This window comes from Lepisma saccharinum, chromosome 14 (genome assembly GCF_977018435.1).
Source record: "Lepisma saccharinum chromosome 14, izLepSacc3.1, whole genome shotgun sequence".
In the NCBI taxonomy this organism is placed as follows: domain Eukaryota; kingdom Metazoa; phylum Arthropoda; class Insecta; order Zygentoma; family Lepismatidae; genus Lepisma; species Lepisma saccharinum.
In genome coordinates, this window is record NC_139242.1 from 59,399,925 (window position 1) to 59,416,105 (window position 16,181).

General features: G+C 39.0%; 1 protein-coding gene across 3 annotated transcripts in view; it reads left to right on the top strand.

The window, feature by feature from the left end:
- Nbr (exonuclease mut-7 homolog) overlaps positions 1-12,561 on the top strand; it is a 51,986-nt gene extending 39,425 nt beyond the window's left edge. For all 3 annotated transcript variants that reach the window (XM_083135721.1, XM_083135723.1, XM_083135722.1), the window contains exons 10-16: positions 169-364; positions 1,981-2,124; positions 2,605-2,736; positions 3,838-3,998; positions 4,896-5,138; positions 8,398-8,526; positions 11,874-12,561. In XM_083135721.1, the coding sequence (XP_082991847.1) occupies positions 169-364; positions 1,981-2,124; positions 2,605-2,736; positions 3,838-3,998; positions 4,896-5,138; positions 8,398-8,526; positions 11,874-12,239 (1,371 nt within the window). In that variant the 3' untranslated portion in view covers positions 12,240-12,561. The remainder of the gene's footprint in view (positions 1-168; positions 365-1,980; positions 2,125-2,604; positions 2,737-3,837; positions 3,999-4,895; positions 5,139-8,397; positions 8,527-11,873) is intronic.
- Positions 12,562-16,181: the final 3,620 nt, after the last annotated feature.

Consider the following 16,181-nt stretch of genomic DNA (forward strand, 5'->3'; position numbering starts at 1 on the left):
CATGACAAAACATGGTAGCAAAATGCACCTCAAAAATTAACGTTACAATGTGTTAATTCACATTTCGTGTTTTCGTCAAAAACTAAATATGCATGACCCTAATTCTCACTTAAAATTTTATATCAGTCCATCCCTATTAAATAGTAATTATTTTTTTCTTCTTTTTAGAATGCGCCAATTGTAGCATTGGACTGCGAGTGGAAACCTGCCTTTGGTACTCAGAAGCCAACCGTGGCATTGGTACAGGTAGCGACAAAGGACTATGTCTACCTCCTAGATGTGATAAGCCTAAAAGATGCACCCGTCCCACTGTGGAGAAGGCTTATGAGCGAGTTGTTTGCCAATGAAAGCATTGTTAAACTTGGTAAGTTGTATGTGCACATGCAGGTGTATAATGTTTTGTGTGCCTTTGATTTTATGATTTATAAAGCTAGCACGTGGATATCGTGTAATTTCACACCTCTTTTGCACATTATTTTCAGTAAAGTTCAGAACTAATGTTGTGGGTTCTTGTGCTGTAATCTTCTTTTTTCATGTTTGTTGTGTAGAAATTTGTCAACAAGGACCACTTTTAGCAGTTTATATTGTGCTACATATCATCAGCATTGTAATACACAATAATAGTCATGACACATGCCTTCCTTTTGTTACGCTAATTTTTAGTTTTACCCTTTCAGCCCTGAAAAAAGAATCAAGGTAAATCCAAAAATTTGGAAAAGAAAGGAGGATGATTGTGTGAAGTTGTATTAACCTTTAGTTAGTGGCATTGCAGTCGGCAATTTTAAAATGAAATCACCTCCACATGGTAACAATTAACGTACACATGGTAACAATTAACGTACACATGGTAACAATTAACGTATCATTTTATTTAAAACTACAAATGATAATTCACTGTCTTTTTGTTCAAACGTCTTTTTGTTAATTTATATACATATGAAGGTACGGCATACTGGAATGACAAGTAATAATGAAATCCAAAGAACAAGTTCACAATGTGCATTAATTAAGACTCCCGCGGGAAATGTCCAATTTTCCAAAATGTTGCATACATATTTTCCTTTTTAAAAAATTAGGTTTGGGCATTATGTCCTCAAAAAGTGTTTTGTTGTACTTCACTGCAAATTTGGTCCAACCAGTGTCCGTAGGGCGGTCGATGCTTTTCTGGATTTTTTCCACCAGGTTGCAGCACTGCCACTCTTACAAATTGTTATAATTTTTAACTCAGTGCAACTTTTCATCCCACACTGGCCATGCAGTCTAAGGTGTCATGCTTTGGGCTCCGGCTATGGAACGCACATGTTCGAGTCTCCTTGGGGAAGTGTAATAAATGTTCTCCTGAGATTTCTGCCTATGTATGGGACCATCGTGAGGAAATTTGGGAGCTACGAATGAGTAGCGTAACCCAGTCATGGAAACCTGTGATGACGGCTGACCACACGTCACCCTGTATCCAGTTGGATGATCTCTCGCCTTCACACGTGGGAGTGAGGCCGGCAGTCAGTTTGTAGGCCCTGGCCCTCACGGGCTGTTAGGCCACGGGTTACAAAATTCAGCTTTTCATGGTTGTAGGAATGTACCACTTCTACAAACTACAATTGTTTGTTCCCTTCAACCTATTGTGATGTCCACATGACGGGTTTTCCAAATATAAATTTTTGTGTAAAATTTATATTTTCTTCTTCTTCCTTTAACTTTCATTATTGTGAGGCACACACACACACACACTCTCCCTCACTCTCAAAATGTGGCCAAATAAAGTACAGCATTGTTTTGTATTAATGAACATTCCATTCAAATATTGTGTAGGTAAAGTTTCGCATTTTTATGTTGCAAAGCATGTGTACCACACCAAACCATGAATATTATTTAATGTTATTGATCAGTGCAATTTTATCCATGTATTTGTATTCCACTATCAACTGATTATTGTTCTGTAGCAATTAAAATTTCTTTAAAACATTTTTTTTCCATTTACAGGCTTTGGATTTCATACTGACATGAAAATAATATCAGAGTCTCTACCTCATGTTGAATTTAAGGCAAGGAACAAGAGCTTACTGGATCTTTGCTCACTGTGGAGGAGATTGGTTAAGGAGTATCCATTTGTCTTTCCTTATGCTGGTAAGGTGTAAGGGGGTGACCGAGAGTTTTATTTAGGATCCAAGTGTCAAATATAAATTTTTGATTTCTGCATTTTTATTTGTGAAGGAGCTAAGTTTTATTTCTTAAGCAAGTCAAGTACTTCATAAAGTTTGAGAGCATGTTGTTTGTGCATAATTTAAATTACAAAGTGTATGTCAACATCATTACAACATATCTGTTTTTTCCTCAACGTGACTACATACTGACAGTTATAAAATGTTAATTATAAAATTGTGTAAATACATTGGAACCCCAATTTTATGTTCCCGGATTTTACTTTTTGCTGCATTATACAATTCAATCTTGATGGTTCCGACACTGCGTAAGGTTATAAAATTTTACATTTTCGTGCATTTGAAGTTTTTTCAACTTTGGTGCCTGAAAAATGTAAAGTCGGGTTCCACTGTGCATGTTACCTGGCTTTTACGAGAAGTAAGGTGTATTTTTGTGTTGTTGCAGATACAGTGTCATCGACTGGTGAAAGTTTGGCAAATCTTGTAGAGCTGTGTTTGGGGAATCCTCTTGACAAGACTGACCAGTTCTCCAATTGGGAAAGGAGGCCTCTTCGAGACAGCCAGAAGTTCTATGCTGGTATAATATATTTTAATTTTCAAGATAAAACTAATTGTGTAATATAGGAAGCTATTTCTAAGGTGAAAAAATATATTTCAGCATTCTTAAAACATTATTCCCACAGTTTTAGCTCTTCGCATTTGGCAATATGCTTGTTGCACTGTAGTCTTGTTATTGTTGGTTGGCTTTCAAATTATCCTGCAGTCCATTTTTACTTTCGTCAGCTCGGCACCTGAGTGAGCCTGTGGAGAACATGACTACTCAACATTGAAACTCTCCACCCAAGTTCCTGGGGTTGAGTCCTGGCCTGGACAAGTGCATTTTTCATGAGTGAACCTTCCATCAAGTACTAACACACACATAAATTGTCACCAGTGCTTGAACGGGGGAATACCACCCAGGCTTGATCAAACCTCCCCCCAGCTAAGAATTTCCACTTTAAGTGCTGATTGGCACATTTAGCCAAAAGTGGCAGATGAGCAACATAAAATAATTAAAATACAAACATAATCCTTATTTTCAGTTCCAATAAATGTTGTTTTGAAACCCTTCTCTTTGTCATTGCTTAATGTGGTAGAGTGAACCAGGGTGTGTTAGCTGACTGTGGCAGACGGTTAGCACAGTGAGGTACAACCCTAAGGGTACTGGGTTTGAATCCCAGCCAGGTACTGGCTGTTTTGTGAGTGTCCATTCATCAATTTCATGTAATCACCATTCGTCCTTGTCATCACATTTAGGTAAAAAGTGTGGCCGAGTTAAATTCTATTTATTAAGCAATTAATATGTATTTTTGGGTATGTTTTTGGCATGTACTAATATTGAAAGTGCCCAACCTGAGAAAGGTAAAACTAAAAGGCACAGTACATAGAGGGATGACAATGTAAGTATACAGGTTCCCTTCATATACATTCAGAGAAGCACAGGAACCCATTGTTAAAAAATTACTAGGTCTTGTCTTTGAACTATTAGCACACTACCTATCGCATGTCTCACCATTGCCGATACCAAGGCTTATACATTGTAACAATTTAAAGTAGTTCAGCATTTATAAATATTAATCTTAAGACTACCGCCACTTTACATTGCAAACCATATAATTGAATCTTAATTTATTCTCAGCTCTAGATGCCTACTGCCTACTGGAGATCTATGAGGTGATGGAGACCTGCTGTTGTGAGCAAGGCATTCCATTCAGAGACATTTTTGAAGAAGTGATGCATGCACCGGTAGAGCCAAAGAAGCACAAGAAAAGCAAGAGCACCAAGAAGGAGAAGAAAGAGGTATGCATACATTTTCTGCATTGAAAAGAAAAATAGTTTGAATGAACAAGAAAATTGTGATAATTGTGTCTCGACCAGTGAGATTTCCTGGCGTCGCATAATATTGAACTCCAGATCCAACAAAATTAGTCTTCACATACCCACAAATGGTTAATGGCACAGGTAGTTGCAGTTGTGGAGTTGTGGGTAAACTACAGTGGAACCCCGATTTTACATTCCTCGGTTTTACATTTTCCCACACTATAAGTTCAACATTCATAGTCCCAATAGAGCAAAATATTACAAAATTCTCGCCGATTTTACATTTTCCCACATTTTAAGAATACCAACGATTCAAGTTCAAACCTCTTCTCAGCATCATAGGTACTGGGTTAGAGTTCTGGCATGGGTATGGGTGTTCCTTTGTGTTAGTTAGGATTCCACTAGTCGACTTAAAAAAATTCAAATATGCAGTGTGTAATACGAAAGATAAAACTAGTGCTGAGCTTTCAACCTCTTCTCGGAGACTTTGCAGAACAAGTTAGAGATATAAGAGGAAGCAGGGGAAACATTGCCATGTAGGTATTGTTTTTGTTTCTGACATATAAAGCTCGCTAATATTACATTCATCCGCAACAGTGCAGTAAACCTGTGTGTCATGTGCTATTTTGAGTAGTTTTTTGGGAGGTTTGTCATGCTGACCACACGTGACACCCTGAAATTGGTTGGATGATCTCCCACCTGGGAGCGAGGCAGACAGTCCGTAGGTAAGCCCTGCCGCTTGTAGGCTGTTACGTGACGTGACCGGCATACTCTGAAAAAAAAATTGAGGATTCTAGGAAACTCCGAGAAAATACAACTAGAGCAGAGAGTGACCTCAGTTGACCCATCTTTAAATGAATGTTCCTTTTGTTACAGACAGTGCAGATTCCATTTGCAAAGCCTGCAGAATCCAAGCCAGAAAACGAGGCAGCATCTCCAGTTGGTTCCAAGTCTGTGAAATTTGTGTGTGACACGATGGTGCAAGGACTTGGAAAGCAGCTGCGGAAGTGTGGAATTGACACTGTGATTTTGCAGAATGATGCTGATCACGATGATTGTGTCAAGTCTGCAAAACGTGAAGGAAGGATAGTTTTGACAAGAGGAAATATTTATATCAGGGTTAGTTCCTTGTTTTTTATTAACTCATGGGGTTATTCATGTTGAGGGAAATAAATAATACTGTTGATAATATAAGACGTAAACGAGTTACTAAAGATATATCCGCGAAACTTACTTGTAAATGTTCTATTAATTTCGGTGGCCTCTGCCACCATCCACTTGGGAACTCTGTGCTTCACTGCTAGGTTGACTTCCGGTTCCTGTTGTTGTTTCCTCGCCTACCGCTAGGGGTGCTCATGTAGCCATTTCGTCTGCTGCAAGGGATGGGTTTGAGCTGTTGTAATAGCGGGAGCCAAACATGATGAGCCTGACCGCTGTCGATATTCAGCTCATGCGGAAAGTGCATAATTACAATGTGTCTCTTTGATTTTGGTGTCGATTAGGGTGTGTAATGTGTGCCTAACTGAAACTTTTTGGATCCTGTGTTTATTGAACTTCAGGTGCCTTGCTAGCCCAGTAGTGGGTTGGGATTTTTTTGCATCCGCTAAATGCTGTTGTATATGCTCGTTGATGGATCTGCCAATGTAGTGCCAGTTGCACTCACACTGGGCATCGTATACACCGGGGTTGTCTAGTGGGAAAGGAATGGTCTCTTGTGTTTGCTTAGGGCACTGGCTATTTTGTTCATTGGGTTGTGTGCGAGTTTTATGTCATATTGTTTCAAGGTCTTGGCTAGGCGGTTGGGTGTAGTCTGGTGGTAAGGGAAGGCAATCCATTTAGCTTTATCGCTGCTGGCTGGGTGGAGTAGGTTAGGTTGTCATACTTGCATTTCTGCTTTGATGCACCATGTAGAGAGTTGATGTACTGTGTATCCATTTTGAAGTCCTATGTCCGTCACTATGGTAACTTCTTCCTTCAAATCTTCTTCACTTGAACAGTGTGAGAAAGCTCTTCTGTAGAAGTTAAGCCATACATTGGCTTTATGCTGGGGTGGGTGGTTGGAAAGGGAGTGGATATACTAGTTCCCTGCCCCTGGTTTTCTATAGACAGTGGTGGTGAATTTGTTGTCCCTCCTTTTGATGGTTAGATCTAGGGAGTTAAGGATGCCTTGGTTTTCCTGTTCTATTGTAAATTTCAACCTGGGGTGAATGTTGCTAAGTTTTTATGTGAGTAGATCTATTTCCTCTTCCCTTTTGTAAACGACCAAGGTGTCATCTGCATATCTGCCATGTTGTATGTATCTTGGGTTCTGGTGAGTGAAGAATATCTTTTTCAGCTAGGGGCATGACAATGTTTGCTATGGGAGTGGACAGGGGGTTGCCCATGGCCAAACTTTTTGTTTGTATGAAATACTTGTCTTGAAATTGAAAATAGTTGTGCAGATGGTGATGGTAATGAGGAGAGTGTGCAGTATTTGGTTTTTTAGTTTTTTTTTTCCAGATAGGTATATCTGTCTCTTTGGCAATTAAAATGTTGTGTTGTAATGAAACTTGTATTTGTAATAAATGAGTACTTCAGTGGCGTGGGGTGCTAAATCAGGCAGGGGAACAGGTGACATGCACTTGCCCCCTCCCCTCCCATACCTATCGTAATATAATACAGTAGACCAAGTAAAATTCAACCCTTGTTCAAATGAACCAAATAAACATACGAAACATATGCTAAAAACTTTCAGAAGTCACATACATGAAGCACGTTAAAATTATGAAAATACCAATGTTAAAGCAAATATGATATAATGTAAAGAAAACATTAAAAACAAAATTGTTGATGCGCAACATAGGAAACATTAATAAAAGCAATTTATGAGTGATCAGAGAAAAAATGTTTTGTTGAAACCGGTTTCATCTCTCTATTTGTAGATTAAGTTGACATTTTTTTTATACTTGAGCATTGTAATTCAAACGTCCTCAATGCAATAATGGCAATCAGATGGCCGAGATTTTTTATGACGTCCACTCATGGGTGTCCAGAAGGGGTGGCCTTGTCCGCCCCCCCCCCCCGGAAAATGAAAGTCAACCAAAAATTATATATTTGTCACATATAATTTCATTTCAGCCACAATAATATGTGTTAATTATTGCATGAATATGATAAATTCAAATTCAAGCAATGTTTTTTTGAGGGTACAACACTATTATTGGGGAAAGGTACCTTGCTTGTCCCCCCTGGAAAAAATTCTATGGACGTCCATGCGTCCACTACATTTGTAGAAATTGTGACAAAACCCGAACTGTTCCAAACTCCCTTCTCGGGAACAAACAAGGACAACAATAATTTGCCACTGGAAGAGTATCCAGTTACAGAGTTGTAGTAACTTGTTTGAAAATGCCTTGTGTACGATTTAGTTTTAGTTTCTAATTCGGTTAGGATAGGTGTTGGTTTGCTGTGTTTTCTGTAAAGTTCAATGAACTAAAATCTTTCGTCTTCAGCCGGTCGATCATACAACACTCGCAACATTTGCTTTGTCCTGCCGCTGCGTGCGTCTTGGGGCTGGTGGAACAGGTGGATGCGAGCTGTTCCCTCGGAAGCTATTTCGCAGCGTTTAGCCAAGGCATTTAGCAGACGCTTAGACTGTAGAAGATTTTTCCAGTTCGTTATGAATGACAGACGCAATTTTGCAATGAGATTAGGAAACTATAGACTTACTACACTCAAAACTATCACTACGACGCAATTAAACTTTAGCACATATGCAAAAACTCGAAGGAAAACGAATTCGCTATGTCTCTCGTAGGGAACAGCTAGAGAGTTCAGCTTCCGCGGCCTGGTCGGAAATACTCGGCAACAGACAGCAGAGCGTGGGACGACGAGGGTGGGTGAAGTAAACAAACGTCCAGTCACGGTGAAAGTTTTTCTTCGGCGTGTTGATTTCTGAAGAAAGAAGTGTTCTTATTATGTAATTATAGATAATTTAAATAGCTAAAAAGGGCGATAAGTAGAAGGGAACAGCCTGTTCCCTCTGTTCCATGGAGGGACCGCCACTGGAGTACTTACATGTGTTTTATAAATTTATGGCCCACATACTTTTTTTACTTTTTAACAGATTATATCAACTGACTTAGTTGCCATCAAGTGATCAATCTTAGGTGAAAATTTCATGAAAAAAGTTTCAGCTTTCGCAAAAATAATTATTGATTACGAGAAATTACAGTTTGTGGATACATGGTACACTAATACACTCAGCAGTTTATAACAAAATTGAAGTATAATAACAATTCAGTGTTTTGAGAATTTTTCCATGTTTTTATTTTAAAATTTAGTACTGTAATTTCATTTTTAGTTCATATAATTCTTAGTTCTCATTGTCGCTTTGCAGCTATTACAGTACCTTCCCGACAACCAGTGCTACGATGTGCAGAGTGGCCCTGTGGAACAGCAGCTGAGAGAAGTACTGAACCATTTCAACATCCAGGTCAAAAAGGAAGACATCTTTACCAGGTGCTTGGTAAGTACAGCTTGTGGTTTCATTTCAGTTTCCTTAGAAATGTGTTCGCTAATCTTTTAAGTCCCATAGTCCAAATTTTTGTAGATACTACTTGTTAGTCACAACTACTGGTCCAGTATGTAGAGACTTGTGGAAGACATAAATTTGATCCATGGAGTTTGTGATCTAAAGTTTGAATTTTTTCCGGGCTCATCCATCCTCAGATCCCTTTTGTTCAGGATATAGAGGCAATCCAACTTGTGCATATACTCAAGACAAGTTAGGCAAGCTCGACCACTTCCAGCTGTCTGCATCATCCATAACATTTTCAGCTTAGCCTCCCTGATGGGGCAGTGGTAGCGTCGTCGCCTTGTAATCAAGGAATCCTGGGTTCGATACTCGGTGGAGGCACATAGTGGTTCGGATCCCACTTTAAACGGTAGGTCCAGTCCCGATTAGCCTTACTGTGCATAAAGTGGACATAAAACGCCAAATCAATCAACCAACCAACCAACATTTTCAGCTTGCATGTCTTGAAGACATATAAATTGTCCCAATTGTTGGGTTGGTTGTGTGGTTGCTAACTTTACTGCATTCTACTGCAGCCTGGATATGAGTTCCAGCCAGTCTCTTACTTCTGTTCTTTGAACTTCAGTTTCTCCCTGTAGTTTCAACAATTGCTATAAATTTATCTAATATAAAAAAGAAAATACTGATCAGCTTGGGTAGTGATGTAAAATGTGAGATCAATGTAAGCCAGTTAGAAAACCTTGGCTTGCATGTGTAGAGTTTTAAGCCAAAGAAATCTGCAGTCAGAGGCCTCAGGTTCAAGCAAGCCTCTTTTGAGGCACAGATGTATCATTGTGTTTGTTTCCTCATCCATGTTATCAGTTGATCATTCATCCCCATCATCAGAATTAACCCAAGAGGGTAGAAATGTGACATAGCAGGGAAGGCTAGAGGCAGGCAGAGTGTGATGCTGGCCACATCACCTCTGTGGCAGAACAAGAATGTATGGTTATCGTGCTTCCACACTCCACGTGACGTAGTGACATGGTGCACTGCACAGGAGTAGAATTTTTTATCTTTTTACCCTATGAACTAGAAAATGTTCTTGCATGCCTTGAAATAATTTCAACATACACACACTGATTTGGTTATTGTACATTTCTTTTCGGCCACTTTTGGCTAATGATGGTGAGGATGAATGATGATTAGATAAGGCAGATGAAGGAACAGTGGCACACATACACATGAACAGGACACCTTACACACCCCACAGAAACCCCTAATCTCATGTACCTGCAAGAATAGAGTTTCTAGGATGTACTGCATGGAGGAGATTGACATTTGAGTATCTTGAAAAACTAAATATGCTGACCAAGGCAGTAATTTATTTTATTAAAAACATAAACTAATCGTAACGTTTCAACCTTCTAGCAAGGTCTTCTTCAGACTCTGTATCAAGTACAACGTATAAGTACTGTTAATAGTCGATCCTGGTTTCAGCCAGTCAGTGAGGATGATACCCTCGGTATCCCAAAAGACGGTAGCCATTCGTTTACAAACTGAGGGTACAGTCCGGAATTTCTTCGGTGAGGGCCTGCCCTTATGCTTCCACTGCATTGACTGATGTTTGGTCTCTGGTTCGTGGTAATGGAGCCATGTTTCGTCACCAGTCACAAGCCTAGACAGGAAGTCTGCTGGATCCTAATTGTGCCGGTTCAGGAGGTCTCGGCTCACATTCACTCGCTGCCGTTGCACCGATGTCAGGGATTTGAGAACCCATCTAGCACACACTTTCCCCATATTAAGGTGATCGTGCACGATTCACTGCAGGGTGTTTCTGGACAGGCCCATGGTCACCTCCATTTCAGAAAACGTGATGCACCTGTTCTCAAGAATAACTTGCTCAACCCATGTAATGTTGGTGTTGTCACAGTCACTTCCCTTCCAGAACTTGCCCCTTTTTCTGTTAACGTGCATCCTGTTTTCCAGCCTTCCACCCATCGTCTGTAAATCTCTGCTGTGGTCACACCCTCTCTTCATAGAAACCAACTTGTCCGACGCTGACCATTATAGTCGCTTTCCATGTTGTCCAATAGTCCACTTACAATGATGTACGGAACGTGCTGCTGTGTGAACACCGGGAATCCTTTTTGGGCACTGCTGCCTGCAATCGGTAGAATAGACTCGTAGCTTCATATGCCAGTCCTCACTCCTCGAATGGTGGACCGTGGAACTTGAAAAAAAATAAAGGTAAATCATTATAGTATGCCCCTCGTATATAGAAGTTTCTTTTTTGAATATTTGCTTCTTGCATTGCTCTTAGGATCAATAAACATCAGAAATTTGTTTCTGCACACAAACACATTATTAATATTATATAATATATGTATTAATATTATTATACAGGGTAAGCTCAAAAGAAATAGACAGATTAAACGATTTATGAATCAAAACTGTTTGTTTTAACAGGAAGCATTTAGTACTGTTTTATAGGGAAAGTTTACGACTTCAGCTCTTCATTTGTTTTCGTGATGTCAGCATTACGTGAGTTCCCTTGATGTCAGTCGAGCAATATGGCTGCTAGCCAGGTAGAAAAGGCTTTCTGTGTGCTTGTGATTTAACACCGTGTGACTACTTCTTGTGAGGATACATCAAGGACCGGGTTTTTGTTCCACCCCTTTCTACAAGTATGGACGATCTTAAACAATACATGACAACCGCTGCTGCGACTGTTGACATGTACAAGCTGACATGTTTGAGGATAGTAGTAACACATTGATATCTGTCATGTTACAAAAGGGTCGCACGTAAAACATTTGTGGCTTAGCCATTTAGGACATACTCTTCCAACCATGTAAGTATTTCAGCCATGTTATTAAAACTCCTGTTTCTGTAAAACTTTGAAACTATTTCTTTTAGGCTAATATTAATATTATATAACCTATAAAGAAAACTAGCACTAAGTGAAGTGTTTCGATATTCGAGTATGCCATACCTTTGTATGTATACTAATAGAGAAAAGCACAGAACTGAAAAATCTTGAGTAGTTTCGAAGGAATAACATGTTACATGATGTGGCATGTTACTGGGACAACTGTTCTCCCTGCCATCTTCAAGGAAGTTACAGGCACTGGGATAGCAATTGTCCAAGCTGCCTGCTAGAGGTTAAATCTGAAAAGTAACATATACAAGAGGCTTGTACTGCTGTGACAAAATTTTTTTTGTTTGAGAATTCAAGATTGCAAGATGGGAGTATGCCCAAACTGATTTTGTAAGGAACTTATTTTTATATTTTTATTGTATAACTTAAACCCTGTCCACTTTGGTTTATTAAGTTGCCTCTTTATATTTATGTGCAGATATGCAATGGAAGCAACTTTGAAACGGTGTCTCGGGAAATGATGAAGAAGCTTGCATTAGTGTCACAGAATCTTGCCCAAAGTGCACTCGAAGACTCGCGCAATGATTTCGAGGGCACCGGATTTTCTAGCGAGGAGGAGAATTCCGACGACGAACCTACAGTTACGTATGTGGTTCAAGGTATTGACATGTACAAGTGTAGAACCAGCCAAGGTGCAACGGTACAGGTTGATGCCATTCCAGAACAGAAACTGGACGAAGTGACTGAATTTTATGTGTGCATTAAATGCGGGAAGTGCTACTGGGACGGTAGCCATTTTGAAAGATTTCTTCAGGGCAAACAAGATGTTCTCAGCGATAGTTAAGTACATGTCTGTGATCAGAAAGTATATGTGAAGTTGATAATATTGTGATATTCTGTTTAATTTTGCTTGAAAAAAAAAAAAACACTTTCTCTTTTATATGTACATGAGTGGAGGACAAATCTTCAGTGCAATGATAGTCATGCATGATGCCATATGACTAGTTAACTCATGTTCTGTATTAAAACATTGATAAAGTGTTCCAGTTCTCGATGGAAATTGATTATTTTTAGTAACTTTTTTTAATCAATGAAATTGGACCCTTTTTTAAAATGTTTTTGTTTTTTATGCCTTAGACTGTGAAATATACTGATTTTTGTTTTGATGCTGTGCTGTAATTATTAATTTTGATAAAACCTGTAATGGCTAGTGTTAAGGTAGCTAAAAGTTAACCTATTCAGTGGTTCAATCATTTCTAATGATAGGTGCACATGCCTTGATTCAAATAATAACTTTTTTTTTAAAGGCTCACCAACTCCCCTTTGAGCATGCCACTGAGATGTAGATAAAATATGGTGGAAAACGAAGAAAGTGTTCAACGTACAGAGCAAAGATACAGTTGACCAGCTTGTCAAAAATTATGGGTGATGGAGTGTAGTGTGTGGGCCCAATGTGAAAAGAGGGGAGGAGTTGGGAATGGAAATAAGGGGTGGAGATGGTTGGGAAAGTTAACATGTGGCCTTATTCAGGCTGGGGGTTGAACTCGTGGCTGATATGTAGGCGTTCCCCTATCTGAGATGTTGCCGGATTGGGATAAGGAGTGGATGGTCACTACGTGGAAGCAATATTGTGATCATGGGTATGGACAGGAACAGAAACCCTGGTTTTTGGGCAGAGGAGCGGTGGTTTGGCACTAGAGTACTACTTGGGACCACTCTTGATCGCTCGTACTCTTTTGTCTCTCCCACGCTCAAGCATTTAGAATGGAATATCATTTTATTGCGACAATAATCATAGGTGCTTAAATGTAAAATATCCATGCTGGCAGTTTCAGTCAACAGTCATCTGTTTCATTTTCATACATCACTGTATTGATAAGATAGACTAAAATACTATGTGTACTTAAGTTTCAATTTCACTGCATCTTTCATTTCACAATCCATATTTGAGGATCCACTACCACAGACAAATTACGTGTACTACTGGACTTCGAGCATATACCGCTTGTTTTGCCTGTTTGGGCATTATTCACTCGAGCAAAGAAGCTCTCAATTCCATGTGCTATCTAGCGTCGTTCATGCGAACTATTTGGTGCTCGAACGAAATTCTCTTCCTGCAGCACTTCCACCATCTGTCTCAGCAAATTTAAATAGATGATTGTAGGCTGAAACTACCATTGGATATTGTACATATGAATGGCTTATTGCAGAAAGGGACCTGAGTCACTTTTGCACAATTCTGAGAAAAACAAGAAAAATCGTATAATATTGATAGTGTAAGAAAGAAATGTACCGCTGTTGGCTCAAATATACAGCATAAAGAAAAGTTAATTTTGCAATCCTCAATGTGCCCTCCCTCAGTATGCTGCTAGAGACAGAGGAGACGAAAAGGTTGTGACTCCGGTACCTTTCAGCAATAAAAGTGGAAACTGTGATAAATAAGACGAGAAATATCCTACAAACGCCCGTTTGTCGTTGCCACATACGCTAGGTTATGTTAGGTTATGTTATATATGCCACAGAAAATTATAGTGTCATCAAAAAATGACAGTGTACTGCACTTTCTGGACTTTATTGTCGGTGTTTGATGTACAATAATGTACGAGCTCATACATGCATGTGTTATTCAAATTCAAATTTTCTTTATTAAAGGGCGAGGTTCAGCCTGAGTCTGTTTCATTGGTGCGTGTAGTGGGCCACTGAAGAATATCTTCATAAAATCCTTTGATGTCGTCTGGTACATACGACAAGGCAGTTCATATGTCTTTCAATTTAGTAAGATTGATCGGCATACGTGTAACTGGGAACGTACATGGCGTAGGAATTACAATTCTTGCACCTTTGGACAGATAGAAGGCGTAGGCCTCCCCGATGGCACAGTGGTAGCGTCGTCGCCTTGTAATCAAGGGGTCCCGGGTTCGATACCCGGTGGAGTTCGTGGTTCGGATCCCACTTTAAACTGTAGGTCCAGTCCCGATTAGCCTTACTGTGCATAAAGCGGACTTAAAACCAACTCAATCAATCAGATAGAAGGTGTAAGACCTCAAACCTTTGATGAATTCGGAAACTTTGACAGTACCCTTATGTTAAACAACACAGTATTCAAAGTAATGATACTTGGAAATCTGAAAATACTGCCTATTCTTGTAGGAACACATGGTAGTTTTCACAGATGCCACATTTTTTTGTAGACATGAGGCCACCACGTTGGAAAACCAATAATGTTACTGGTGTCAATAAGTTTGACAGTATTTTTACCGCCCCGAGCTGCATTACAGATTAGAGTACACAGTTCGTACAACATATAAATACGGCTAAGTTTATTGCAGAAAAGGACCCAAGTCAGTGACCTAGGTACGTTTCTGCATTAAAGTACACTTTTCACTGTGCATTTTCTTGGCTATAGCCTCGTGAGACTGACGTCCTTTCTGCACTAAAAGATGTGTCTGTAACTAGGAAAATCAAAAATATCATTAACTCCGATACTTCAAAAATGTGACTCAGGTCCCTTTCTGCAATAAGCCATTCATATGTATATGATTGTCAGATTAAAATATTTGATTGTATAGACTTGAAGACTCGAATGATGACAAGCGAACAAAAGTGTCCCCATGCAGTACTCTACTGTTTAATTAACATTGATGGAACTTGCAAAATGTCAAGCAAAAGTAAAGAAATAAAAAGTGAATTGTTTTAACTTGTACAAGTTCCCAAGTGGATGGTGGCAGGGACCATTGAAATTAATAGAACCATTGAAAGTAAGTCTCACGGTTAAAAATTAGTAATGCTGTACTTAGTTTAGAAAATTCTAGATTAAAATCTTGGTCAATTATTATTGCATACTGTTTGAATGTCGTTTCTTGAGCAGTTTAAAATACCAATGAATTTATTTCATTACCAACGTTCAACAAGATTTTAACATTCAAAATACTTGTACGTTTTGGTGTTGTAAGGTGTTTAAGATATTTCTTTTTACAAGTTTTATATCTTAGCCATGAGAAACAACTTTTCATTATTGAGAATCAGTAGCACTGGGTTTAATTGCTGTTTTCCAGGAGTAGGTCTTTAAAAACAAAGCATGCAAACAACACATTCTGAAGTAGGCATGAAGCTAGAGGGAGCTTGGGAAATGTTTCATTGGTTTTTAAACCTACCAATTTTTATAATATAATTGTTATGTAGCTGCAGCACAGTTGCTGATAAAGGATAACCCCTCTGAAATAACATTCTTGCTATGGGCCTGTTATGAAGTATAGGTGACTATATTTTCATTGAACTGTTAATGTACGAAAAGGATTTCACTTAGATGAGTATATTCTTTGCTAATTATACAGGGTGTCTACCAGTCTGGAAAACCTGGAAAAGTCAGGAAATTTTATTTTTCTGGAAAAGTCAGGGAAATTTACTATTTTTCTGGAAAAATTTGTATTTTTGTTTCAGGTCCATACCAAAGCTAGTGACTTGCTACTGGCATTTCAAGAAGGTGTAAAAGGTATCAGTTTGAAAAACATAGTGCAAATATCCCTGGATGGACCAGCAATTAACTGGAAGTCTCTTTCCTTTTTCAAGGAAAACATGGCCATTAATGAGCCAGAAAGTACAATATTGCTGGAAATAGGAAGCTGCAGACTTCATGGTGCTTTCAAAGCATCTGTTCAGAGTTCTGGTTGGAATGTAGTGGTATTCTTAAGAGCAGTGTACAGTTTATTTAAAAATGTTCCAGCAGAGAGAGCAGATTTCACAAGAATTATAGGATCAAAAGTTTTTCCAAAAAGTGTTGTCCAAT